General features: G+C 54.1%; 7 protein-coding genes across 7 annotated transcripts; 4 read left to right on the top strand and 3 right to left on the bottom strand.

Moving 5' to 3' along the window:
• Window positions 1-369: 369 nt before the first annotated feature.
• On the bottom strand, window positions 370-2,258 carry TRAVEDRAFT_46945 (uncharacterized protein; the record flags this gene model as incomplete). The annotated part of the gene is made up of 3 exons (XM_008039249.1): window positions 370-2,022; window positions 2,076-2,085; window positions 2,161-2,258. The coding sequence occupies 3 exons, from the start codon at window positions 2,256-2,258 to the stop codon at window positions 370-372; spliced, it is 1,761 nt and encodes a 586-aa protein (XP_008037440.1).
• Window positions 2,259-3,446: 1,188 nt separating this feature from the next.
• On the top strand, window positions 3,447-4,156 carry TRAVEDRAFT_46944 (uncharacterized protein; the record flags this gene model as incomplete). The annotated part of the gene is made up of 3 exons (XM_008039248.1): window positions 3,447-3,792; window positions 3,861-3,918; window positions 4,003-4,156. 3 exons carry the CDS (start codon window positions 3,447-3,449, stop codon window positions 4,154-4,156), a joined length of 558 nt encoding a protein of 185 aa, XP_008037439.1.
• A 601-nt stretch (window positions 4,157-4,757) lies between these two features.
• TRAVEDRAFT_64578 (uncharacterized protein) lies at window positions 4,758-7,635 on the bottom strand (the record flags this gene model as incomplete). Its single annotated transcript, XM_008039719.1, has 10 exons — window positions 4,758-5,164; window positions 5,223-5,465; window positions 5,516-5,722; window positions 5,784-6,206; window positions 6,289-6,399; window positions 6,500-6,554; window positions 6,613-6,622; window positions 6,680-6,730; window positions 6,783-7,064; window positions 7,121-7,635. The coding sequence occupies 10 exons, from the start codon at window positions 7,633-7,635 to the stop codon at window positions 4,959-4,961; spliced, it is 2,103 nt and encodes a 700-aa protein (XP_008037910.1). The 3' UTR covers window positions 4,758-4,958.
• A 499-nt stretch (window positions 7,636-8,134) lies between these two features.
• TRAVEDRAFT_147720 (exosome nuclease subunit RRP6) lies at window positions 8,135-11,279 on the bottom strand. The gene is made up of 10 exons (XM_008039718.1): window positions 10,907-11,279; window positions 10,775-10,855; window positions 10,511-10,725; window positions 10,035-10,462; window positions 9,895-9,985; window positions 9,409-9,843; window positions 9,064-9,356; window positions 8,874-8,989; window positions 8,353-8,815; window positions 8,135-8,299 (listed from the first exon to the last, which is right to left on the bottom strand). The coding sequence occupies exons 1-10, from the start codon at window positions 11,237-11,239 to the stop codon at window positions 8,202-8,204; spliced, it is 2,553 nt and encodes an 850-aa protein (XP_008037909.1). The 5' UTR covers window positions 11,240-11,279; the 3' UTR covers window positions 8,135-8,201.
• Window positions 11,280-11,495: 216 nt separating this feature from the next.
• Window positions 11,496-12,883, top strand: TRAVEDRAFT_122528 (TPR-like protein; the record flags this gene model as incomplete). Its single annotated transcript, XM_008039717.1, has 4 exons — window positions 11,496-11,626; window positions 11,687-11,832; window positions 12,400-12,512; window positions 12,563-12,883. Coding segments are annotated over 4 exons (711 nt in total), but the record flags the coding sequence as incomplete, so codon positions are not given.
• Window positions 12,884-17,979: 5,096 nt separating this feature from the next.
• On the top strand, window positions 17,980-18,213 carry TRAVEDRAFT_122620 (uncharacterized protein; the record flags this gene model as incomplete). Its single annotated transcript, XM_008039716.1, has 1 exon — window positions 17,980-18,213. A coding segment is annotated over one exon (234 nt), but the record flags the coding sequence as incomplete, so codon positions are not given.
• A 1,961-nt stretch (window positions 18,214-20,174) lies between these two features.
• TRAVEDRAFT_36956 (uncharacterized protein) lies at window positions 20,175-21,398 on the top strand (the record flags this gene model as incomplete). The annotated part of the gene is made up of 3 exons (XM_008039108.1): window positions 20,175-20,214; window positions 20,275-20,588; window positions 20,646-21,398. The coding sequence occupies 3 exons, from the start codon at window positions 20,175-20,177 to the stop codon at window positions 21,396-21,398; spliced, it is 1,107 nt and encodes a 368-aa protein (XP_008037299.1).
• Between the last annotated feature and the right edge of the window lie 3,975 nt (window positions 21,399-25,373).

Below are 25,373 nucleotides of genomic sequence, written 5' to 3'. Positions count from 1 at the left end.
CTGAATGACTGCTCCGTGCTACTTCTGCTCTGCGCTTGCTATGTGTATTGCTGTCTGCATATTCCTTCACTGTCTTTTCTCTGCCAGGACCTCCCTTCCTGGGACTACAGAAATCAACAGCCCTGGATGTATGACCCGTTCTCGGGCTACTTTAGTGCCCATGTTATCTGCACGATCTCGAGAGCAAACTCCGGAGGTGGCAGGAAGCTTACGGCGTGTAGCGCCGCTGCCTTCTCACCGGAACGATGTGCGAATGCTACAGTCGCATGCAAGAGAAGCAATATATTAGCATAATGTGTGCAACAGAACATTGTCATACGTAAGGGCGCTGAGAGAATGGAGGAACATCATGAGTAGTATACAATACAACTATAAAAAGGCTCCCTCATAATGAGCACCTTCCCAGGCCGGATGAGCTACAGGATCAACGCAGTCCCGGTGGGCCTCGGGGGCGTGCACCGTGGCCATCGCATCCGAGATCGCTGTGGGCCCAAATGCCACAGACGGACTTAGTGCGCTCAGCGTGTCCAGCGTTTTCGAAAACAGAGAGCGGTCGATGTCGCTTTGGATAAGCACCCTGTCTATCGCAAGCGCCTCCTTGATGTGCGGGTCCATCTCGTCGAACGTGTCTCGCACCACCGGCTCCTGCTCGGAGTCGTAGCCCGTCACGGCGATGCGCAGGGTGTGGAGATGCCACCGCATCGCGCCGAAACCCAGTGGGACGAGGCGGTTGCCGTACAGCATGCTGAGGAACGCGGCGAGGTTGTTCGTGTCGACGCTGAGCCCGCGCAGGCGCGGCAGGAGGCGGACGCGCGCGAACACCTCACGCGCGCCGACGGGTGGTTGGTTATGCCGGATGCGCAGGAAGTGGAAGTGAAACTCCTCGACAGCGATGAGCGGGAGGTAGCTGAGCTGCGTGAGCACCCAGGACGTGTCGCGGTCCGCGTCCCAATCGTCATCGTCCAGGTCCGTGCGCTCGGTGAATATACGTATCGAGGTGCGCCTGCTAACGGCGACGAGGCCCACGGTTGAATGCCAGCTCTTGCGGAAGTACCCGAGGTGGGTGAGCAGGTTCGTGGCTAGGAAGGGGAAAGCGCACATGCAAAGGATGGTGGAGCCGGGGATGGTGGGGACCTGAAACGCTTGGAAGTAGAAGTCTGGTCGGCGTGGACGAAGGGCGTGGGTGATGTTGTTGATGAAGCGAGAGGATACACGCTCAAAGGACAGTCGTTGGAGACGCGGGAGTATCTCGGCGCCACCCGAGGGGTGTTGGGGATGCGGGTGAGGGTCGTCGGGGTGCAGCGGCATTTGACCAATGAATGCGAGGTGCTTCAGTTGAGGACACTGCCGCAATAGGCGAATTATTGCGGGGAACTTCAGCTGAAGGTCGATATCTTCCAGACAAAGGTGCGTTAGCACCGTGAATTGGTTTCCGGGCAGATAAGCGTAGCCGTCGAGGTGGAGTCTGCACAGTTTCGGTGCTTCTCCTAAGAAGAGCATAAGCGACGGCTGGTCGATCGCTCCCGTATGCGCGTCGAAGTTGCGCAGATAGAGCACTTCTAGCTGCGGCGCTGGGAAGGCAAGAACATCCGCCTTGCGTGCTTTGGTGTACTGTGGACCCCAGAAGAGTTCGCGCAGGCGAGGTCCGAGATCAGGGAGATGGGGGGCGATCTGCGAGTCTTGTTCAGTGATGAGAACCGATACGGGAAGTTGCTTCGAGTGTTGTATAGCAAATTCGGGTTCGAAGTCGCTGACGAAAGTCCACGGAAACGCGAAGTTTTGGAGGAGGTGACGCCAAAGTTTGCAGACTTGCAGCAGAGTGGGTAAGGCTTTACTTAAAGGAATGAAACCTCGCCAAATCATCTCGTCAGGGGCGATTACTAGCCGATCCACGGATAACGCGTGTTCGAATATCATGCATAAGAGTTCGGGAGGGAGGTCGCGCGATATCGCTCGACGCTGGTTGAGCTCGGTCCGAGTGATGTCTTGGAGGTTCCTCATGTAACTGTCAATCTGTGCGATCTGCAGAGAGATAAGCTAGTCTTCGACGAGAAATGAAGTTATGGAATACTGACAGCGTCCGCGCTACGTGACAGTCATAGGAAGCTCATCAGGTTACGCTGCATCATTACGGCCAGGAGAATGCGTAAAGGAGCGTACCTGAGAAATGGCATTCCCGCCTGAAGTTGCGTGCGGCCGTTCAGAAGCGCGGCGGCAAGTGTCGGAGGCACTTCGCTGAGCTCGTTATCACCTGGCATGTTATGAGCTGTGAATCCTTTAGCAGGATATGGTCAGCGAAGAAGAAGACGCCACATGAGACAGACAGACACACGAGCGAGCAGTTATCCCCCAGATAGCGGAGGCGTTCAGGGTAATTGGTAGCGTTGAGATTAGTGACTGTGGGCCAGCGTGCCGCTTTATATAGCAAGGCCATGGTGATCCTAGATACAAAGAAATAATAGTAAATCGTCCGCGTTGGCTGCTGTCGCTATGGACCACTCCGTGGAGGCAAAAGTGTATGTTGCCTGGTAGCGCAGGAGGTGACCAGACAAGGAGTGCGGCAAGACAAACAGTAATGGCATCCGATCCGTCGTCGTCGGCTGGCTATTGTATAGGTAGCTGGATTGCCGAGAGGCGATTTGATAACAAAAGAGTCCAGTATCAGAGACGCTCTGCCGCTGTTGTTGTAGGAGACCGGCGTGTGCGCACAGCGCAGTAGACGCTGATGAAACAATACAGGTCCTCGAGCTCGTCGTATACAGCAACGAGGAGGTCCTCAGACCCGAGAAGAGCGTTGTCGTCGTGCTGGACGAAGTTGTAGATTGACCTAGACTGACCAATACTGCATGAGGGGGATGAGGCACGGCACTGCCACCACGTGGAACGGTGCTCGGATTGGGAGGAGCACGCTCCGTCTCTCTCAGCCTCCATCTGCCTCCGTTCCCATGTCCTGTCTGTACCACTCGTCGTTACCTTGCTCGATTTCTTTGGAGATATGCCGAGCACTGCGATGCGTAACATAAGCTTGAGTAGCGCCACTGAGTGCCACGTCCGAATCTGACGGGACACGGGCGCACTCTCACGAGCCGTTCAATCAAGCTCAGGATGGCGGGAAGATGACCAGGCGGCCTGTCCATACATGTCCTCTTCTTTCCCTTTCTCCTTTCTGCCACGTATCTCGCTCTGCCTCGTGCTCCCAGTCCACTGCACATCCCTAGCCCGCCCTGCGCGCTGCCCAGGTAGAAACCCATCGCGCTGTGCCGGTATGTACCCGGCAAAGCGTTCATGCCGACGGGGCCGGCCGTATATGCACGCTACTCACGCAGCTGACCGCAGTGCCAGTCCAGGAAAAAGCCCGTCGCAGTACGTGTATTGCCGCATAATCGCCGACAACGGCAGTCCTGCTACCACTGCTCCTAGCAGCCTGTCCCAGCAGCGATATCACCATGCCCTCCGGAGACAGCCTGCAGCGGCTCCGCACCCTTCCCAGAGCCCCGGCGCCGAACGACGATGCGGCGACGGTGAAGAGCAATCTGCCACATCAGGACGTGGAGCTGCTCCAGAACATCCTCGCGTACCATGTCGCGCACCATCCAGGCAGCTCCGTCTTCGGCAACAGCCACGCGAATCGCCTCAGGCTCACCGAAGCATATGTGCGACCCCGCCAAGAAGTCCGCGACGCACCTCAGCGAGACTCAGACAGTTCCCGTCAGGCTCCAGGAACGCAGAAGGCGCGCCCGAAAGGGGACGAGCTCGAGGCCGTCACGGTGTGCGAGATCGTGGTCGAAGAAGGTCGGTCGGTTCCTATACAGGCCGCGCGGGAACGGAGCGTCCACTCACGCGTCTCTTTGCGTCCGAAGACATGCTCAACGTCCATGGCGCACTCTCGGGGGCCTGCGCGACACTCCTCATCGACATGTAAGTTCAGGCCACCCGCGCGGTCCCGTGTTGGATCTGCTATGCTGATGACCTCGATGTGCTTTTCGCGACGTTCTGCCACAGAGGGCTGTTTTCGCCTCTCTTCGCGCTGGGTATCGCGGCAGACATCGACGCCACCGGCCTCTCCACATCCATGAACATCGTCTGGCACGCCGTGGCGGTCCGGTGCGTCCCCGCGCGAGCGTCGGCCCGCCTGCCTCGAGCTATCACCTACTGACTGAGTCCATCATCCCGCACCCCACCACCCCGCATCCCCATTTGGCGCCTTCGCTCCCTTTCGCGCGCACAGGGGGACGCGGCTCCGGCTGGTGAACACATCGCTTGCGCTGAAACCGCGCATGGCTGCCGCGCGCTGCGAGGTATGTACGCCCCCATCTCCGCGCACTCGTCCGTCTGCCACAGCCACTCACCGCGTCCACCGACACCCATGCACGCACATGCGTCCCCACCCCCGACCCCCTCGGCCTGTCCCCCGGCTTGGCTTGGCGAAACGCGGCCCCGCGGGGAAGCAGGTGTTCGACGGCGGCGACGGACGGCTGCTCATCTCTGCCAGCCAGATTGTGTCGCCGATCCAGGGGAGGGCGGCAGGCGCCGCGGCGAGGGCTTCCCGCACATCGGTGGCTGTCCCTGCGGAGGGGCGAGCGAAGTTGTAGGGATCGGTTGTAGGCGTCTATGTACTGAAGGCTTGGCACGCGGGGTAGCAGGCGAGCATCGAGGTTGTTCCATGAGCGACAATATACAATTATTACACAGTGCACGGTAGCGTGCTCCCAGTTAGATGGTTAGATGCGACAGCAGGGGTGGTCAGTAGGTAGTGGGGTGGTGGTGGTGAGGGTAATATGTAGTACGAGGATGACTAAGTGTGCGGGGCAGGGGGTGAGGGTGCCGTCAGTGTCACACGCAGAACGTAGGTACTCAAAGCATGGCGGACAATAACGATACAGAATGCGCGCGAAAGCGTCGATGGGGGGCGGGCGAAGGGTATGCAAGAAGAGTGTTCACGGCGCGCGCACTGCGCATCATGACACGTCCGACTCCCAGGCCGCGGGCCGCGGCCATTTCTTCTCCTGCCAGTCGTAGAAGAGCGTCGCGACGCGCGCGTCGTCCTTGCCGACGTCGTCGTTCACGCAGAGCAGCGCGAGATCCTTCTTTTTGTCGATCGCCGCGAGCGTGTTGCGCACCTGCGGGTAGCTGAGCAATCGCTCGAAGGAGGACGGTGTTTCGCCTGCGGGGCCGGACGTCAGCATTACGACGGGGGTAAAGTATGCTATGGCAAGACATACCGATAACGTAGCGGTATCGCTGGAGGAGCATGAGCGACCAGTCGCGGATGTTTGTCGTGTGCGCCTCTTTCAAGACATCCCGCAGCGCAAACTTGCCGTCGTGCCAGTCGTCCACCAAGGGAAGGTGAGGGATGAAGCCGTCAGGAGTGGGTGTGGGCTCCTCGATGTGCACGCGACGGTCTTCCGGCGGGAGGAAGGCTCCGAGGCCGAGAGGACCACTGGCCTTGACAAGTGCAAGCATAGCTGGAGGCGAGTTAGCGATTGTAGACGTGGCTTACGGGAGCCAAACGTACCACAGTCGCCGCATTCAGGCCGCTCGAACGCGATGTGCTTGAACACGTCGCTCGCACGGGGCGCGCCACCGTCGGCGCCCTTCACGTCGATAAAGCATTCCTCCCGCTTGATAGTGCACTGTGGTCGCGCGTTATCGAGCGTGTACGAGGGGAATCCGCTCCGGCCCTTCCTGTCGTAGTGGCCGTACGCATATCCGTCCAGTGATGCTGCATGTGATATGTGCGTTAGAAAACAAGAAAAACAAGGGGCTGGAGAAGAGGGACTGACAGAAAATGTACTCGGTCCGAACATTCGTGTCATATCCCGCCTCCTTCAGGTTGGCGGTGACGCGCTCCGCGTCAAGCGTCTCGCGCGGATACGCCTCCACACGCATCTCCTTATCCTCCTGGCCGCCCAGCTCATGCCACGCCCGCGCCGACTCCTCGTCGCCCCAGCTATCGTCCAGTCCGCCCAAACGCCCGACGACCCACGTCCACAGGAGCGCCTCGCGCGCGCGCTCGACGATGTAGTGCGCGTGGACGAACATCTGATAAAAGTCACCGTCCCCAGCCTCAGTCTCGCGGAACGCGTGCGTCGCGCTTTTGGCTAGCGCGTCCGGCCACACGAGCGCGATCTCCTGCAGGATCGCAAACGACGTCGCTTTGGCTTCGTGCACCACGTAAGGTCGGGAGCGCGCTCCGAAGCGGTTGCCTGATTAGATTAAAGGAGATACGAAGATAACGGGCGGGTGAGTATGACAGCGGGCGGACCGCGGAGGGGCTGCGGAACGTACTGAGTAGCCAGTTCGATTCACCCATGCTGCGCCATTCGCCCTCGACGCCGCGGCCGGGCCGGTCGGGACCGACTTGCAGGCCTTCTTGTAGGCGCATGACGATGCCGTAGGCTGCGAAGTGAGGTCAAATTAGTATGCATGTCAATCGAAAACGAATGTCAAATCAGGCAGCGTATTGGAATTAGAATATGCAAATGCGGGCGATACTCACGGGAGGTGTAAAAGCTGACCGGAGTAAGTGATGCCATCATGTAGAAATCGTCGTTCTATAATTAAGTTCATGGTCAGGGCAAACAGACGCGGCGCGGACGCAAATGCGCTGACCATGTAGATGCTGCGCACCGGAGGTGAGCGACGGTCACGGTGAGGCAGGGTAAGAAGCCGGACTTACAATGATTCGGATACGTCCTGGAGATGACTAAACTGGGTTTCTATGGCATAACTGCGGACGGCGGTCAGAACGGCGTCGCTACGCCCGCGGTGCCTCGGCGTACCTGTTGAATATGGTATCGTTGTACGGGTCGAAGAAATGGGCGTGGTGGGTGAGGGAGAGCTGGATGTTCCCGTCTTGCCATTGCGTTGCATGATCGGCGGTCTCGAGCCATTGGGGCTGCAGGCCGAGTCGCCAGTATCCGGCACCGGGATCGGGGAAGGACTGTGTGGTGGTACCTTTCTCCGGGTAGAAGAAGTCCGAGGTGAGGATGCGGAAGCGCTTGGTATAGGGGCGGAAGTTGGCGAGGACGGAGCGGATTGAGTGTCGTAGCTCGTCGTGGTCACTGATAAGACGCGGTGTCGGTTGGGCGGATGCAGGCACGAGTAATAAGGTGCTCACCGGAACATGCGGGAGGGGTTGTTCTTCTTGAGTGGCCGGTAGGGATCATCCGGCTTGAAGCTCTTTATTGCGCGTTCTCTCGCGTCGGCAAAGAGAGGGTCTGAGCCGTTAACCCAGGTCCAGAGGACGTCCATCGGGATTGGGCCGTAGGAGTCGTGACATAGCTGTCCAGAGGCATAGTACGCGTCGAGACAGTGTGCAGGGAGGTCCCGAACTGGCCTGAGTCTGGGATATGTTGCGGGGGGAAGCGCGGCAGGCACAGGGATAGCAATGTACGCGTTGTGTGTGCCTATGTCCTCGGAGTACTCAAAGTCATCGTCGAGGTCGTCGTGATGCGGGGTGAGTTTGAGGAAAAGCAGGAAGGTGAGGACGGAGGTGGTGGCGATGAGGACATAAATAGCACGCCTCCTAGTCAGGTGCGCGCGCAGAGAGGCGGGGCTAGGCCGGCGAGAGGGCGGCCAGGCAAACTCTTGCGGAGAGATCTGGGTGAGGGGGATGTATGTGGCGGAGGACATGGCCCGCGCAGATGGGGCGCATGGGGGAGAGGAACGGTCGTGTGAGCGCGGAAATGCGGAGAGCTCTATACTTTAACACGACCGGCAGGCGCTCGCGATCTGGACTAAGATCAGGGCGGCCTCCCATCACACAGCAGAACACAACTCATCCTTGCCGTCCGCAGGCCCCCATGCCCACCATTCAAGCCGCCGCAGTCGCCAGTCACGCTTCCGTCGCGAACGGCCGAACTACGCTGCGCACGCGCTCCGTCGGCCGGCGTGTGTCGGGTCGTGCTCGCTGCAGAGCACGTCTATCTCGGGTGGGTGCGCGGTGTGGGGCGAGGCATGGACGGGGACAGGGAATGGGGCGGGGATGCCAAGCAGCGCCGGGGGAGTGGGCGGTAGCGCGAGCAGGCGCCCGATGCAGACAAGACGAGGCCGGCAACTCGGCAGCCATTCGCGGTCGTGTGCCGTTCCCCTTGGCCCCCACTCTATCATCCAAACGCAAACTCTCATCTCGGCCAAGACGATGTATTATTCAACCTGGATAAAGCCCGGATACTTTTCCGCCCGCCGCCCCCTCCCCCTCATCGGAACGTCCGCGACTGGTTCCCCTGCTTCACCTCGCTGTGCGCCTTCGGCGGCGCCCCAAAGTTCCCGTAGAACGACGTCGACCCTCCTGCCCCTGCGAACGTTCAGTACATCTTCATATACACCGGTGAACCCAGCAGTGCTCACCTTGCCCTTGCTTCCGCTTCTTCCTCCCACCGCGCGCATCTTTCCGCTCGTGATCTGACCCCTCATCCAGGATGTTCGACACCGTCCCGTAGTCGAACACCTCAGCCTCCACCTCGGTGCTCGTGCTCCCCTCACCTGCCACCGCGGTGCCGGCACCCTCTGCTTTCTCGCCGGTCCGTTTCCGCTTTTTAGGTTTGCGCTGTCCCACCACCACTATGGTATCGTCCACGGGCTCCGGCATCCTCCCTCGCTGCCCAGCCGGCACGAACGGCATCTCCTCCACCGCATCAGTCTTGAGAACTTCCCCGTCGTCTGCAGCCGTCATCGCCGCCTCTTCTTCCTCTGCCTTCGGTTGCATGACTGGCGGGACTGCGGGCACGATGACCAGCGTGCGGTGGATACGAGCCGCAGCCTCAGCAAACTTCGCTCGTCGGCCTGTCGCTGCATCTGATGAATTCCGACCCTATCGTAGCAGTTAGCACATCCGCAACCCTCGCACTCTATCACGGCGAACAACTCACCTTTGCACTAGGTCCGCCAAGAAGTGCGCTTCGCGATGCCACTATCCGCGGCGCGGTGGGAACCTCCGAGAACGAGGGTCCGAACAGGTGCGATGACGTCGCTTTGATAGAGGCCGCTGACCGTCGTGTGAGCGATATTCCCCGCCAAGACCGCCACCCGGCCGAATAACACAGATGCACGGTCACTCACCGTTGGCCCACAACGCGCTCGATAGCGTCGACGCTTTCGGCATCTCCGCGGCAGACGCCTCTTCATCAATTAGCATCGCCACCTCCTGAGCCGCACTCGGCCCCGCAGGCGCGCGAGGCGTTTCTGCGGTCGGGCCGAGAGCGCCCTTCACTGTGTCACGGATCGCATCAAGCAGTTCCTTGGCGCGGCGGCGGATGACTGGCGGGACCGGGTGGAAGACCGACAAGAGCGCCGCCATGTCTGCTGGGGTGCGCTCCGCGAGGCTGAACAGGTAGTGATTGGGGAGCACGTATCTGGGCGACCCCCGTCAGGATGTGGTTGTGGATGCGCAGGGGTATCACTCACCGTGTGCTCTCATCTTCTTCCCGAGCGATGCGGTCGCGCCAGCCGTGGACGGTGCGGTACACTGCACGTTGCACATTGACCGCCGTAGCGCCTTCGCGGTCGCTGGATACCGCCATGAGTGAAGCTTTGTTCCATTTGCGCGCGAGCGTGTCCCAGCCGCCCGGACCAGCACCGGTGTCGGTGTCATATAGCTCCTTCTCGTACTCACGGAGGGCAGTCTCTTCCGAGCGGGAGAGAACTTCGCGCACAAGCGCGTGTGCGGGTGGATACGAGGATTCGGGGGTAGGTGTTGCGGCGGATGAGCTGGGGCTTTGGGCACGCGACTGAGCCCTCGACTGTGCACGGTCGAGCAGGGCGTTCCGGAGGTTGTCGTAGATGAACAGCAGGAAGTGGGTGTCGGAGCGCGCGTACTGCAGCATCTCTTCGGGTAATGGCCTGCGGGATCTGGTAAGCAGCCTATATGCGGCAGGACGCGTGTGTTCATACCGTATGCGCCAATCGGCTAGCTGGTACCGCTTGTCAGCGGTGAAGTCGCAGTACATCTCGAGCAACGTTGCGAGTCCGTGCCTGGGGAAATCTACCGTACACAGTCAAGTAAAAGTTGTCAAGAAAACGGTGTGACGCACCTAGCACCTTCGATGCATGGTAGGTGTCGAATAAATTCACAACGTAGAGATTGAAGTCCTGCTGGAGCCAGACGATGTCGCTCTCTGCACCGTGGAAGACCTTTACGACGTCTGGATCCGTGAAAACCTCGTTTAGCTCCTCCATCTCGTCGCGCAGTGCGATCGTGTCCACAACGAAGTCGGCCTCGCGCGTGCTGATCTGCATGAGGCACACGAAGCCCGCGAAGGTGCGGTAGCTGTGGTACTCGAGGTCGACCGCAATCTCGCGCGCACCGCGCATCTGCTCGAGCATGACGGCGAACTCGGCGGACGTCGAGACCCAGGTGAAGGGCGTGTCTTCGAAGGAGCGTGGCACGATGGGCGGGGCGGGCGTGAACATGCGGGTGGGGTAGGAGATGTGCTTGATCTCGTGGCGGTAGGGGTGGAGGCTGATCATGGTTAGTGTATGCGTAGGATACGAGGCATTAAAGGCTCACGAGCTCGAAGGCCCTTCCTCTACCCCCTCACTATCTTCCTGGAGGTTGTACCCAAGCGGGACTTTTGCGTTGTACTTGTGCCGAAGCGTGGGGTGCCATGGCACACCATTGGTGTTGTCTACCTTTCGTTTGAAGGATAGTTGAGGCTTCGGGAGGTGCGACGCATGTTGCAATGCTGGATCGAGGCGCCCCGGAGGTACGTTATTCTTCTTTGGCTGAGTGCGCGTGAGATTTGCGAGATGAAGGAATTGTAAGTTCACGTACCTTCTGAGCAGCGGTAGGCGCAGCGTTTACTGCGATCGCGGGCGCTTTCGAATGTCCGAGGAACTCATCCAAACCGATGTCCTGTGGTGAGGAATAAGCAGCGACGTATACCAAGACAGTAAAAGTACTCACCGCGCGCTCTAAAAGCTGGTCCATAACGTCGACCACGAACGAGTGGAAGTGGTCGGCGACATCATCCTGGGATTCGAGACGGGCCTTACCCTTCCCGCGTGCGCTCGCAGAGCTGTTCGACGTGGAAGCAAGACTGAGGAGTTTGTTCGTGATTGAGAGGACACGCGCTGAGCATTGGTCGAGCTCCTTGGCAAAGTCGGGGTGTACCGAACGGTGGAAGGGGATGTCGGCGGGCAGACCGAGAGCGGCGCGGGTCGCTTTGAGCGCGCTGCCCTGCAGCTGAGCGTTATAGTCGTTGAACGACGCAGACGAGATGCTGGAGGGTCCAGACATCGCTAAAGGATGCACCGAGGCCGAAGGCGGGAGGGAGCACGACGAGAGGGAGGAGGCGCAGAACTCCGCGCGGCGCGCCTGAATTTTCGACTGTGGGCACGTGCTCGCTTCTCCTCGCGCTCAGCGCCACCGTCCGCTCGTCCTCTCCTTCTGCCACCATCGACTGCGAGAACATGTCCAACAAGGCTCAGGTAGAAAAGGACAAGGTGTGTACACACGTTGTTACTGCTGTGTTGCTCGACTTACCTGGCTGCGGCAGGGTAATGAGGCGTTCAAGGCGGGAGACTTCCCGAAGGCTATTGGTCATTATACCGCGGCATTCATCGCGGACCCCTCCAATCTCACATTCCCCCTCAATCGCGCCGCTGCATATCTCAAGCTAGGCAAGTAAGTGCGTGTCGCATTTGCTTTCCCGATCTCCGCCCACCTTCTGATCGTTTACTCTAGGAATGAAGACGCGGAAAGAGACTGCGATGTCGTCCTTCGTCTTGATAGCAAAAACGTGAAGGGGCACTTCCGGAGAGGGCAGGCCCGCGTGGCGTTGCAGAAGCTTCATGAGGCAGAGACTGGTATGTCGAAGCGTCCTCTTACGCGTCCTTCTCTCATGCGCCTCAAGACTTCTCCGCGGCGCTCAAATTCGACCCGGCAAATCAGGCTGCAAGGCAAGAGTTGAAGAAGATTCAAGACGCCCTCAAGGCAATCCCGCTTAATCCGAAACAGGTATGTTGGCTGCATAAGACTCTGCGCGCAGATCACCTGAGGTCTTGCTGTTTAGAGAACACCCATTGATATCTCGGCGCTGAGCCAGCCGCAGACGCTTCCTGCTACGCCGCCTCCAAAACGCCGACGGATCCCCATCCAAATCATAGAGCCCGACTCGTCCGCGGCGAAGTCAAGTCCCACCGCGTCCTCCAGCAAACCTGCCGATGATACGCTCCTCACCCCGGTTTCCTCACGCGTTCTCTCACCGTCGCCCTCGCAGACGCCGCCAGTCCCAGCACCAGCCGACTCTTCATCACCATCTACGTCGGCCCCTCCACGGCCGCCTCCTCCTCAAACATTCCGTGAAGCTCGGGCTGCCAGGGAGGATACACGGTACCGCGGTGGCATCTTCAAGGCAGACGGCACGCAAACACTCTTCAAGTCGCCAACACAAGCAGAGCAGAATAGCAATGCCAGTGCTCCCAAGCGAGAACCCCCTCAGACGCTCGTCGCTTTCAAGAGTCTGTGGAATTCCTTGACCACGGAAGAAGAGCGTTGGGACGTTTTACGGGTGGGTGCGCCGTATCGGCACCACACACTTCCGCTAACATGATTGTGTAGCAAATCCCTGCGGCGCGTCTACCCGTGCTGTTCAAGACCTCCCTTGACGCATCCACTCTAGCAGCGATCCTCCACAGCCTCCGTGTAGCGCTCTCGGGCTCACCTGGAGATGCGGAGCGGCTCAAAGTTGTGCGTGCATACATGGTCAATATGCCTCGGGTTCCGCGCTTTGGCACGGTGTCCCTCATGATGAGCTCCGAGGAGCTTGCGGATGCACAGGCCGTCTGGGATATATTGGGTCGATATCAAGGTGATGGTGTCGAGGGGCAGATGGAGAAGCGGAAGGAAGATGGGTCGAAGTCGGCTTGGGGATGTACCTGAATAATGTGGGTCCGGCCTCAGAAATATTTCACAACACACGATCTCTCATGGGGTGGTACCAATCAAGAGTGGAGGAAGGTCAAATGAGCTCAACGTGAGGCAGGATAAACACATTGCAAAACCGCTCTATTGTTATAGGATTCCCAATGGGTGCATAAGCCCAGTGGTGCATTGGTGCCTGCAGTTCACTGCTTGTACCTCAGAGGTATGTAGGGCTTGCTTAGACTTACAGGCAGGGAAGGGCAGGGAAGGGCATAAGATATGTTGAGAATACACAAAGAGGAGTGAAGTTTCTCCAAACAACCAGTCTGAGGGTGAACTTAAGTCTGCACCCCACCTACACAGCAATTACCATAAGGTGAGGAGTCTGCCTCTCTTCAACTTTGTCAACCAGACTTGGGAAGTAATTCAGCCACAACTACTTATAGGAGAACTGAAGACCCAGGAAAGTGAAAAAAGGGGTTGGAAAGAAATGCTAAGATGAAGTGATTGTCCAACATTTGGAGGTGCTTAAATGCCTGTACCTCATGGTCTCCAGGTACTCAATTTCTGAGACCTATACCCTGTTGAACTCTATACATCATCACATCACTCATTATTGTCACTAATCAGTAAGATTAACACATTGAATGAAGCCTTTTCAGAGGTAGTGCTGGCAATGGATGACTAAGAGAAAGCTATTCATTCACACTGTGTTGACTTAGGTACACCCTCTAATAGACTAAAATAGCTGACTTGGGTGGAGAGGGCCATGGCTGGTAGGTCTGATTAATAATAGGATAGAGTAGTAGCAGCATAATCAAACAATGACTCAGAGTGTTAGGAGTGTGCTGAGCAGAAGTCCAAAGGTCCAAAAATGCGGAGGTTCGAAAACCTGAAAACGCGGTAGTACAAATTCCGGGGGTACGTAGGTTCAGAGGTTAACAAACGACAACTCAGTGGGAGGACTTCGGCAAGGCTATTAGCAACACCCTGGGACTTGTTCCGTTTGTCCTTAATTTCAGAGGTTTAGAGGTTTGGAGGTTTGGAGGTTTGGAGGTTGACAGGTAGTTGGATTGAAGGTAGTGAAGGAGAGGTATGGAAGGTAACAAACAAGATGGAAGAGAATATGGTAAACAAGATATTCGAACTGAGTAGCTACGGCATTCCAGCTCGGTATAAGTAGTATGTAAGCCTATTGTCTAGCCGAGACAATAAGAAAGTACGGAAATGGAGTTCCGGAGCAGAAGACAATAAACCTATTGTTATGGTGCTAACAAAAAGGAAATGGCGCAATCTGAGACATGTGAAATACAGATGGAGGTTTGGGAGTTCAGGAGTTGAAGGACCGGAGGTACGGGCGGAGTTTTGGGAGTTCGGAAGTACAGTACCAAGTCCCGGAAATGAGATATGTCCCGGAAAAGGGTGCAAGTCCCGGAAGTTGGAATGAAGTCCCAAAAATTGGAGTAGCTGTTGCACGGGATGTAACACAGAGTATCATTAGTGCCTCACTCACATGAGTCCACAATCTGTTTTGAAAAACTCTCAGGCTACCAGCCCACCTAAGTTCTGCAGAACATTGGAGTAGCACTATTTACCTGCTCACATGCTAACACACCCACAAAGTGTGTTAAACATATATATTAAATGTGAGGTAGTGTATTTACAAAGATTTCCAACTCTGGCTGACCCTTCAAATGGAAGATTCTGGGGAGGAAAAAGCCATCATTGAGGGATTAAACCCCAGTGAGAATCACACATAGCCAGAGCTAGCAAGACATAGTGGGAGATATATGCTATATGGTGCTATGTGCCGCTAGAATTAGCTAGATATCCCGCCCACAGCTACAATGTATGCTAGCAGGGTCTATACAAATATATTGGGCTAGATTGGGCTACATGTAAACATACATGCCTGTGGGACCAGCCAGCAGGATGTCCGAAACATCCCGCACCACCTCTGGTTCACGCCACAGCTCATCACGGACTCAGATGCGGGCAGCACCCAGATGCCTTAAGAGATGCACATGGAAACAGTGGTGGCAGAGAGCAGGAGAGTTGATGAAAAAAGTTGCCACAGTGGAGGGGGCCTTATATGGCATCATTGAGTGGGACCATAGAGGCAGAATACAAGCTTGTTTGTAGACACATCCAATTTTGGCATGGATGAACAAGAGGAGAAGCCATAAGCATGCAAAATGGTTCAGCAAATCTGTCAAAATGGCCACAGAAACTTGATTGGTGTCAGAACCTGTCACAAAATGCATGCAATATTGTTTTGAATACATCTGGCTAGCTCAAATATATATTTGGCTACAAGCTGCTATCCTTGGCTAGATCTGGCTAGCTCTAACTATGTCCAGTTCTCACTGGGATTAAACTTCAATGCACATCTATTTAATGAGAGCATAAGCAACAGCTTCAACCACTACACCATAGCAGACATATGAGGCTGCATGTGTATAGTGATAGACTCCTATTTAGCATGCCCTCCTGATGACATTAAAGTCCTAACTTTGCAACTGGCCACTCAAGCAGGTGCCCACATTCATATTCATAAGCCTCTTGCTTTTCCTTGAGCACATATTTACCTATGTTTTAGGCATTTAAACTGGCACTAAAATCGATTTTACATAGTTTTTATTAGCATTGTGGAGCTCTGGAAAGCAAATTCAAGGTATTGCATATTGGTAGAAGGGCAGTATATATTCTCTGTGCTAAATATACCCTTAAAGCTTCTATTACAATTGATGAGGAACAAAGAAATCATTTCTTATGGGGTGAGCTTCCTGCCAACTCACAACACCTCAATTGATGCCTGTGGAAAAATATTTTGAAACTCTGCTAATCAGCCATTAGTGTTGAGATAGGTGCCACATACATCCTCCACTTACAAACCCAGGGTTAGGGTTCTCCTCCAGTAGAAATCTTAGGGTTAGACACTAGATCACTGCACACAGCCACTTTGACCATCTGCTAATGAGGCTCTAATGCTTCCCAGTGGGTGTCTATGTAACCCTAGGTGGCACTACACACCTGTGGCTTCATGTGCACTCAAATGCAGGCCTCAAGACACAATGTGCATCACAGCATAAGGGTATATCTATATAGTTTAAATTACTAGCAATTATGCTAGTAGTGGTGAAGGGTCTATGAGTATTCCTGCTAAGAGAGAACACTGATCACATATTTGAGGGGTTGCATGCTCTGAAGCGCGCGAGGAACGAGCGCGCAACAGAGCGAAGTCTATGCAACAAGGCACGACAGGCGCTGAAGCCTCGTGCTTTTCTCATCCGCCCGTTGTCCTCGTCCTCGGCTGGGCTCCACACTCCCTACTTGTCCCCTAGGCTTTAGCTTTAATTTCTGGCTTAGTTTACTTGAATCTATGGTCGACTTAAATGAGAATGATGATCAGGAAGAGATTGAAGAAGTCGGCAATGAGCAAGAAGAACCCGAAGCAGACCCACCAGCCAGAGACACGGCGCAGGAGGTCGACGCTCAACATCAGAGCTTGTTGCCCGCACTTCCCCATCTTTGTCCACGATACCAGTGCAAAGGCACTGCAAGAAACCGGAAGGCAGCAAAGGGAGGAGAAGAGGAGTAGGAAGAGGAAGAGGAAGAGGAAGAGGAGCCGGAGGGAGGTGAGGAGGAGGAGAGCACTCAGAGCAGTGAGAGGCAGCCGGACTTCATGGGCCCGGACGACAAGATAGCCAGAGAGGCACTCATCAGTTGCGGAGTGGCTGCAGACCACCAGGAAGCAGCTGACAAGCTGTTCGCGACCTGGATGGAGAAGCAGGGTGGCAGGAACGGCAGTCGTGAAGAGCGGCAGCGGAAAGCCCCCGGTGAGCCTCCCTCCCGCCGCCGCCAATCGACCAGATCTCCCCGACCGAATCCCCAGGATTCCCCCTCGGTATCCCCCCCAGCTGCAGCAGCGTCAAGACCAGGCAAGGAGAAGGCCAAGGCCAAAACTGTCATCCCGATTAGAAAGCCCCCTCCCAGTGAATTCCTTTGTCCAGTCGCGGAATTTGCACTGACCCGACTGCATGACCTCAAATATGTCGAGCTCTTCTACTTCACGGAGGACAGAATGCGTCTTGCAATGGGCGAGCCCCCAGGCAGCAACGACTTGCTCACCCTCACTCAAGTGGAGTTGTCGATCGTTATTTCGACAGTGTCTTGCCCACTGAAGGGAGTCAAGTCCAACGAGAGCTTAACCTGGGATCAAGTCTCAAAAGCCTGGACAATTCTCCTAATGCACGCCCGAAATGAGCAATGGGAAGAACTAATGCTCGAAAGGCTGTTGTTGTTCTTCATCAAGCTAGATGCCCACCCCATTTGCAGCGAGCCAAAGGGCAACAACGTAGTGTTGAGGTACCAAGCTACCTACAGGAAGCAATGGCATTGTGCCATCCTGAAAGGGGAGCCCTTCGACATTGCCGAAATTGACAAGGTGGCGCTTGCGAAGATATGTGGCAACTTGCTGACAGAACACACGGTGCGAGCTCTACACTCAGTGAGTCGAAGCAGCTTGCCCCAATGTTCATCACACTAACAACAGTGTTCCTTTGCATCTCCTTGCACTCTCTCGTGCATTTCCCTCACATTCCCTCGTATTCCCCCATGTTCCCTTGTGTTCCCTTGTGTTCCCTCACGTTCCCTTGCATTCCCTCGTGTTCCCCCGTGATCCCGCGTGTTCCCCGCATTCCCTCGTGTTCCCCTCGCGCTTCTTGCGCGTTTTCTCCTTCGCGTTTTCCCCCTTGCATTTTCCCCTCGTGTTTCCCCCTTGCATCTTTCCCCCGCATCCCCGCGTCCCCGTGTTCCCCCCCTTGCCCCGCGCCTGTCCGTGCCAACACATTTTCCTTTTGGCCATCTCTCCCACATCCACACCCGCCTTGTAGCTTGAAATCAAAAAAGATCAGCTGAGAGCCGCAATAAAGCACCGCGCGTCCAGCCCAACCGACTTTGAGTCACCATCAAAGAGGTCCAGAGGCGCTCCATTGGGGTCCCGCTTTCGGGTGGACAAGAAGGACTATCACGATCCGGACAGTGGTGAACGGTCTTTTCGGAGAGGCGCAGGGACCAACACCCCCATCATCTGCACCATCTGCCTCGGGTGACACCCACTCTCAGAAGTGTCCAAGTGCAACAAATCCAGACTATGGAACAGTCGCCCAGCCTCCACGTCTCGCATCGGCAACCAGATCCAGACGTCCAACAACGCCCCACTCTGCATCAGCTGGCAGCGCCCTTCCAGCTGCTCCTCGGACGACCATCCCAAACAACACATCTGTTCGGGTTGCGGAGGAACAGAACATGGTGCCAGCTCTTGTCCTCTCGCGCAGGAGAATTGAGCCTCTCATGCCGCTACGAGCGGAGGGATGGCGAGAGCTCCTACATGCCGTGGGACTGGAGCATCGGTACACCCGTCTTGTCGCCTCTATCGCTCATGGCTTTGTCTCAGGCATCCCATTCATTGCACATACGTACATTCCCCCGAACCACCTGTCTTTATTGTTTCCTCCCAGAGAATTCGAGTGAATCATGCGACACGAATTCGACTCGGGGAGATACGTTGGTCCTTTCTCACAGGACAAGCTCAAGCACCTTCTCGGCCCCTTTCAAACTTCTCCTTTATCTCTCGTTCACAAGCCTCACAAGCCCAACATTTTGCGACTTGTTCAAAATTTCTCTTTCCCTCACACTCCTTCACCTACCATATCATCCATTAATTCTCACATTAATTCCTCCGACTTCCCATGCACTTGGGGCACGTTCAACGCCTTTTGTCTACTGTGCTGGCGACTTCTACCGGGCTCACAAGGCGCAGTTCATGACATGGCAGAGGCGTACAGCACCATCCCGCTTGCGCCTTCGCAATGGGCTGGCGTGGTCGTCCGGCTGGATGTGGGCGCTTTTGCAGTCGACGTGAGTGCATCCTTTGGAGTCAGATCTCATGCCGGAGTGTACGGCAACTTGGTGGATGCCGGTGCCAACATCATGCGTGCAAAGGGCATCGGGCCGTTGGCCAAGTGGGTTGACGACAACGTCTTCTTGCGAATCTTGTGCAAGCACTTACCCGATTATAACTCCCGCAGACGCAAGTGGCAACAGTAGATTGTCAGAAACGGAGGAGAACAGCGGAGCGGGGGACACATTTGGTATGGCGACAATGTCCTACAAGACGGGCGAGTCAACGAGTTTGTCAAGAGCATGGAGTTCCCCGTACAAGACCTATCCGCTCGATCTCCTCGGTCGACAGCAGACACCGCCTTCACCTACGCCATGCAAGACAGCGACTGGGTCTCAGAGTGTCTGGGCATACCTTGGCAGGTGGAGAAGGACCACCCATTCGCAGCATCCTTCCCATTCACCGGCTTCGTATGGAACCTGGATGGACCCCGCACAGTGGCCATACCGAGGACAAAGGCAAATAAGTACATTCAGGCAATCAATGAGTGGTCATCGAAGCATCTGCACTCGCTCCGAGAAGTCCAGCAGCTGCACGGCAAGCTTTGGCACGCATCCCTGGTCGTGCCCCAAGGCCGTGCTTATCTCATCAACATCAAGGCCATGCTGGGCATCTACAACGATCGTCCGTTCCTTCTTCGCACTCCCCCTTCCCAAACACCTGCCGACATTCAGTGGTGGCGGGATGCCTTCAGCCAAGCCACCATTGAGCGCCCCATCCCAGGCCCGCACCTCGTATGGAACCCTGCCGCCTTTTCCAATGTCAGCTCAGGTGTGGGGATCGCAGTAGTCATCCAAGGCAGGTGGCAAGCATGGCGACTCCTCCCGGGATGGAAAACACAGGGGCGAGACATCGGGTGGGCCGAAGCTGTCGGCTTTGAATTCCTCATATCAATCATTGTCAATCTCTCAGCCAAATTTCCGGACTTCAAAGTCTTCAGCAACAATCGCGGAGTGGTCGAAGGCTGGTGGCGAGGACGGAGTCAAAACTGTGCCACCAACGAAGTCTTCAAGCGGATTGCGAGCGTCTTGGAGCAACACGGTTGCCGAGCCCACACTCGCTATGTCCAAAGCGCCAACAATCCCGCTGACGGCCCATCGAGAGGACACTACCTCGCACGCAATCTCCTCCTTCCCCCCGTACCTATTCATCCAGCCCTCCAAGATTTCATGGTCGACTTTGACGCCCTGCTATCTGAGCGTGAAGCAGAGTGGCAAGCACCGAACACGTCCACAATCCCCGTCACCAAAGCTGCCCTCTCCTGACAAGAACGGAGCCGTCGTCAGATCAACAATGAAAGCTTCAAAGCCTGCAAGCTCGACTGGCAACGTGCATACTGGGAAGATGAGCAAGACACGTTTTAACGCACCCATTGTCAGCACAGGTGTTGGGCGGCGTCGCAAGCCCCCGCTGTACAAGAGCGGCCTAGCCCCGTTGGCTTCAGCACACCGTCCGCACTCCTGGGTAGCTGATCGTATCCTCAAGTGGGTTCCCACAGAGTCGCACTGTCCAAGGAATGAGCACGGACAGTTTGTCAGCATCTCTGAGTTGGAACTTGAGCAGATATCGACCGTAACCTGCCAGGCATGGGCGACATCCACACGGGAAACGTACGGAACTGGTCTGCTCATATACCATGTCTTCTGCGACATGCAAGATGTGCCGGACACTCAGCGTGCGCCCGCATCCGAGCTGCTCATACTCACATTCATCTCAGCACTTGCAGGCTCATACAGCTCGAGCACCATCAACAATTATGTTGCCGGCATTTGAGTGTGGCATATTATTCATGGTCTGCCTTGGACGATGGACGAGCTCTGCTATGAAGCTGCACTCACTGGCGCAGGACAGCTCGCACCTCCTTCGTCGACAAGGCCCAAGCACGATCCCATCACAATCAACCTACTGATGCAAATTGAGGTGCTTCTCAACATCTCGCAAACCGAGGATGCCACAATCTGGGTGTGCGCTTGCGTTGCTTTCTTCTCCTTAGCCCAGCTTGGGGAGCTGACAGTAAAAACCCAGAAGTCCTACAAGGCTTCCGAGCACCCCTCACGGCAGTCCGTTCACATCGTGAAGCATAGGGACGGGAGCATTGTGCACTCCATACACCTCCCCATAACCAAGACATCTCCGAAAGGCAAAGACATCTCATTTGCAAAGCAATCGTCAGGCAGGGTCGACCCCTGGGAGGCACTTGACAACCACTTTGCCGTCAACAACTTGAAGGACTCGTCGCACCTTTTCGCTTATAGGAAGCAACCGTCAAACACAATTGTTCCCCTGACTCGCAATGCAATGCTGAGACGCCTCCGAGCCATCGCTCCAAAGCTCGAACCAAGTGTCGCAAAAATCGCGGGCCACAGCTTTCGGATTGGCGGCACACTTGAATACCTGCTCCGGGGTCTCTCCTTCGAGACAGTCAAGGCCATAGGGCTCTGGAAAAGCAATGCATTCACACTCTATCTTTGCAAGCATGCCCAGATCCTCGCGCCATACCTGCAAGACAAAGACAAGCTGCTGGAGCGTTTTTTGCAGTTGACTATTCAATTGCCACCGGTGCGCTAGAAACAGTACGTCTGCACCCTCTCTGCATCTAAAGTTGGGGGTGCCACGCGAGCACGTCAAGTGTTGCAGAGGCGCTCCTAAAGTTTGGGTATTCTCGGCTCACTGACACGCCCCCCTCAGGTCGCAGAGATGTGCGCTTCGCGCGCCGGACTTGCGCTCGCCCGCATGGTGGGCGGGGCTGTCGCCCAGTTCATTCGTTCTGACTTAGCACATGCTACCATGTACAGTTCCCTGGACAATTTAGGTCACGTTTCTCTGCACAATAAGGCGGCCTCTGCCCTTTGCCTCAACTGCATAGAGGTTATGTGTACACATACAACATGCTATAGTGCTGTGATATATGTGCTTGCATTGCTTTTATCTATGGCAGTTACTAGAGTGATTGAAACTGCAGTTTATCTACTCTGTATTAAGGAAAAACCCGGAATAAACACTCACTTAATAAAGGGAGGTTTGAGGAGTGGTTAGATGAGAGTAGAGGGGTGTAAGCAATAAGTGGATAAGTCTGAGAGGGGTGGCCCTCAGGAGGCTCCCTTATATACATGGGGAGAGGCCCCCCTGGGACCCAGGACATGTCCCCTGATACTCCTCTGAATAAGCTACAAGTAAGCGAGCGAGTGAGTGACGATGCAATAATGTTAGTCATCCTCCAGGCTAGGCATGCCCAGGGCCTTAGGTCTGGAAAATGAGTAGCCAGTCATGTAAGGTACTTTACCAACCATACTCTAGAATATTCTATATGTAGGCCCTTCCAGCATAATCTAGAACATATCCCAAAAGTGTAGCCCTAACCCTACAATTAATAAAGAAATATAGAGATGAGATAATACGGATGCTAGGCGCGAAAATAAGCGCCTGTGACCCGGGAATCTGTGACACTCTGTCTTTGTTTAACAGACTAAAATCGAAGTATTTCCTTTTTCTGTTGCCCAATTTTGAGACAATAAAAACCAAAACAGTAAAATATTGTAGAGCTTGTGAAAGGCTTTCTGAGAATATATAAGATGTGCTATATAGATAAAAACTGGTGAAACAATGGGGGAAATACCGCCAAAAAGCGGCTGCTTTTCAAAAAATGTTTCCAAGTACCACGGGCGCTAGTAGATCGCGCTGACCCAGCGCGATCTACTAGCGCCCATCGGAATTCACCAAATTGCATTTAGGGCGCTTATTTTCCCACACACTCAAGCCCTATGAAGCCTTCTTTAAATCACATTCATTATCAATTTATGGACCATTGACAACATATAACCCTCCAAAACCAGCACCATTGTGTAGAGCTCAGCAAGCACTTTCAAATGATATATATATCACCATTTATTGGTAAGCACAGTATGGCATAAAACACGATTTGGTACATTTTGCACCACTGTGTAGGCAAATGCTACATTTTCCCCTGCCACCAAGTATGGTCTTGTTTGTTCTCAGCCATAGCTGCAACTCATTTTGCCCCCTGTTGGCTCATTCCTCACCACAACATAGGACATTTATATACTATTGGAAAGGGTGTTTCAATGTGCATCTAATGGTGGTACAATCATGGTTTTATATTGAGGCCCCCACTGGACCATGTGTCATGAAATATATATCAACAGAAAGCTATGAATGAGCAGAGTCCATATATCCAAACATAATTTCAATGTGACCAATGCAACTGCCACTATACACAAGACAAGATCCTATTAGTGCCACAATTGGAAAAAGCGCCCATGGCACATGACCTGATGATATCAGTAGAGTCCACACTCTGTTTTGCAAAACTGTTGGGCTATTAACCCACCTGAGTTTTGCAAAACATTGGGGTAGCACTAACTACCTGCTCACCTGCAAACACACCCCCAAAATGTATTGAATGTACATCAAATGCTACGTAAGGTATTTACAAAGGGTTACAACGCTGACCGGCCCACCAAATAGTAAATGTGACGAAGGAAAAAAACCCCTTAGGAGGGATTGAACCTCAATGCTCACCCATTTACGAAGAGCCCAAGCAGCGGCTTCAACCACTACACCATAGAAGACTTACAAGAACACATGTGCATACCAATACATCCCCGTTTCAACCACCCTCCTGAAGACATCAATGTTCTAAGTTCGCAACCGCCCACTTAAGCAGGCGCCTAGTTCATACCAATAGGTCCCCTGCTGAGCCTTCAGCACATGTTATCCTGCAATTTAGGCATTCAAATGGTCCAGGAATCAATATTATATAGCTTCCAGTAGACCGTAGCATTGTGTAGTCCAGGAAAGCAAACTTAAGGTATTGTGCACGAGTAGAAGGGTGTTGGATTGCACTATATAGTCTCTGGGCTTGAAGCAATTCTCATGTTCCTTTGCCGTAGTGGTATTTATTGCAGAGAAAGTGATGTATCTATTGGAACTCCAGGTTCGAATCCGTTGTTTGCCACTTTTCCTCGAGACGTGAATTTTGCTCCCTTTTGACGCCTTTAAACGGGCGCTTATAACACAGCCACATTGATAACCCAGTGTTTTGCAAACCGCCCTTGGGCTATTACCCCACGTGTTTTGCAAAACAAAATGTAGACGGCTCGACATCATTGCCTTCCCCCAAGTGTTATATACTGCCAGGTTCAGAATTTCAATCTCTATCCAATGGTACTGTCTATATGATTATTTAATGATCCTAACAAAGGCTCAGATTATCATGAATGCAGTGTTACAGCTAATGTGCACCATTGGACCATATATGGCAACCTGATCAGGTGATGAGATTACATAAGCATGTTCAACTTCGAACTCTGATGCGCGCACACCTCCCTCTCTCACTTCTTCCTCTCACCATCTTGCACTATGCATACCCAGCACATTCTATACTTGCTAGCCTTCTGGCACCATGTCAGTGGCTGCTATATCACAGTGCTACCTCTCCTACCATTGCTGTGAGCAGCAATATTGGCAATCTGGCGGTCACTGGCCTTCAAGGTGTGTTCAAATCTTGGTCACACTTTTATTGATCTAACATACCTATAATCATCCAGGGGCACCTTTTGGTAATCCCCTGGACAGGGTCATTACCACATCACCCTATATAGGGTTGCTGCTGTACAGCGGTGAGGTTTTGAGGGACACCTCCATGACAAGTCCCTCATATCAGCTGCCCTGCAGTGAGGTTTCAGGGACCACCTTCGTGACAAGGTCCCTGCACGCACACAAGGGTTTAAGGGACACCTGTGCAATAACAAGTCACCTTTATGCACACATGGGTTCTAGGGACACCTGCATAACAAGTCACCTGTATGCACATAGGGTTTCAGGTGCCACCCACATGTCAAGGCCTCTGAATTCAATCCACTTCTATAAATACATTATAATCTGTCATGAACTATGGTTAAAATCTGTCAATATCCACATTAAGCGAGTAAAATGTCTCTGTCAGCGTAACTGTTTTTACCGTCATGATTTCTCTGTTTTCTATCACAAATATTTGGGCTTTGATGTTTTGACCTACTCAAAGGGTGACAGCTTACATATACCTGGTGCACCTATAAATATTACTACACCCATTCTGAGAGGAGGTGCAGCAATACACAAGGGCAGGTCGGCTAATATATGGATATATGAGGAGCTGCAACAGTTTGTACACTGTCAAACCCAGCCTATCAATATGAGCAACAAATATATATTCAAGAAATATATACCAAAGTGCATGTTTCAAAACACTGAGAACAATGACCATATCCTTATTGCAGATATTCCCATCACAGTATTGGTGACTAAATTATCAAAGGAACAGCTATTGCAAGTCTCTCAGTCTCATTACCTGACACATATATCTCGGCATAAAAGTAAGGACATCATTGTGAATGAACTTTTGCAGCACAAATGTGATCAATGTGATAAATATGTCTGCATTTTCAGTCTATCAGCAAAGTCCAAGGTGAATGCCACAAGATGTCAGGAGTACAGAAATAAACAGAAAGCTAGAAAACTAAAAAATGTAGATACACTTTCCCC

Source organism: Trametes versicolor, assembly GCF_000271585.1.
Source record: "Trametes versicolor FP-101664 SS1 unplaced genomic scaffold TRAVEscaffold_5, whole genome shotgun sequence".
Taxonomy (NCBI): Eukaryota; Fungi; Basidiomycota; class Agaricomycetes; order Polyporales; family Polyporaceae; genus Trametes; species Trametes versicolor.
Note: the sequence above shows the minus strand (reverse complement) of the source record. Positions and strands in the feature narration are given on the sequence as shown.

What these genes read in the sequence shown, in the direction of transcription:
- TRAVEDRAFT_147720 (XM_008039718.1), bottom strand. Translation starts at nt 11,239, where the DNA reads ATGTCTGGACCCTCCAGCATCTCGTCTGCGTCGTTCAACGACTATAAC. An exon ending in CGCCTACCGCTGCTCAGAAG is followed by an intron (nt 10,726 to 10,774) that starts GTACGTGAACTT and finishes ACGCGCACTCAG; the next exon opens with CCAAAGAAGAATAACGTACC. An exon ending in TTGGCGGACCTAGTGCAAAG is followed by an intron (nt 8,816 to 8,873) that starts GTGAGTTGTTCG and finishes CTGCTACGATAG; the next exon opens with GGTCGGAATTCATCAGATGC.